The 1,327-nt window shown below is 45.7% G+C and overlaps 1 protein-coding gene across 1 annotated transcript in view; it reads right to left on the bottom strand.

The window, feature by feature from the left end:
* The window catches only part of VIPAS39 (VPS33B interacting protein, apical-basolateral polarity regulator, spe-39 homolog), a 35,580-nt gene that overhangs the window by 27,496 nt on the left and 6,757 nt on the right, over positions 1–1,327 (bottom strand). Inside the window, 1 exon segment of the mRNA XM_017528539.2 lies at positions 813–959. Coding sequence (XP_017384028.1) covers positions 813–959 — 147 coding nt within the window.

The raw sequence follows: 1,327 nt of genomic DNA, 5'->3' as shown, positions 1-1,327 counted from the left end.
AGATGGAGTCTTGCTCTGTCACCCAGGCTGGAGTGCAGTGGAGCAATCTTGGCTCACTAAAACCTCTACCTCCCAGGTTCAAGCAATCCGCCTCTCTCAGCCTCCCAAGCAACTGGGATTATAGACGACCCCCACCATGTCCAGCTAATTTTTGTATTTTTAGTAGAGATGGGGTTTCACCATGTTGGGCAGGCAGGTCTAGAACTCCTGACCTCAGGTGGTCCACCTGCCTCAGCCTCTCCAAGTGCTGGGATTACAGGTGTGAGACACCACGCCTGCCTGGTCATATGTTAAATCTATGTTTAATTATTATTATTTTTTAACTGCCATACTGTCTTTCACAGTGGCTGCACCATTTTGCATTCCCACCGATGAGGTTTTCCAACAGCAATGCACAAGGGGTAGGGAGGAATTTTGATCTAGGCAAATTTCTTCAGTACCGGTCACAGGGTTAATGTAAATTTTATTCTTCGTGTTCTAGAAAACCAGTCCAACCCCTCTGAATTTCTCTCATTTTTCCCGCTCCTAATACCCAGCTGCCAGCTCCAATGAGAATGCTTTATCCTAGACTGGGCGCGGTGGCTCACACCTGTAATCCCAGCACTTTGGGAGGCCGAGGCGGGTGGATTACCTGAGGTCAGGAGTTCGAGACCAGTCTGACCAACATGGTTAAAACCCGTCTCAAAAAAAAAAAGAAAAAGAGAATGTTTTATCCTTCAGTAACCTTTTTCTTACAAAGTAAATCAAAATTATGGCCTAAGATTTTTCTGAAAAAAGAGGACTTCCCTATCCCTTTCAGCATCTCTCTTTACCTCTAAAAAAGCTGCTCAGGGAGTAGGTAGAAGTAGGCTTGGGTAGTTGTGCATAGGAGGAGAAGCTGTTTCGGCTCTTTAGCTGTTCACGCCCCTCATGGGTTGACCCGCTATTACCAGCAGTCTCTTTGATGGACCATGAGATACCTGTGAGATAGTAAGAACTACATCAGTAATTCTCATCCACAATAAATCCTTGACATCCAACATTCAACAGAGTCTAAAAGCTTTCCACCAGAAGCCCTGGTCCCTTGGCCAACTTGGGGCAGCGAAAAAAGACAGAATCAAATAGACTAATCAGCAGAAAAATGGATCAAGGACATGAATAAATGGATCACAGAAAAGAAAATCTAAATGGCTCTTAAACATATGAAAAGATGGCCGGGCGCGGTGGCTCACGCTTGTAATCCCAGCACTTTGGGAGGCCGAGGCGGGTGGATCACGAGGTCAAGAGATCGAGACCATCCTGGTCAACATGGTGAAACCCCGTCTCTACTAAAACTACAAAACATTAG

This window comes from Cebus imitator, unplaced genomic scaffold (assembly GCF_001604975.1).
Source record: "Cebus imitator isolate Cc_AM_T3 unplaced genomic scaffold, Cebus_imitator-1.0 Scaffold54, whole genome shotgun sequence".
In the NCBI taxonomy this organism is placed as follows: Eukaryota; Metazoa; Chordata; class Mammalia; order Primates; family Cebidae; genus Cebus; species Cebus imitator.
The sequence above is the reverse complement of the archived record's forward strand: the minus strand, read 5'-3'. Positions and strand labels throughout refer to the sequence as shown.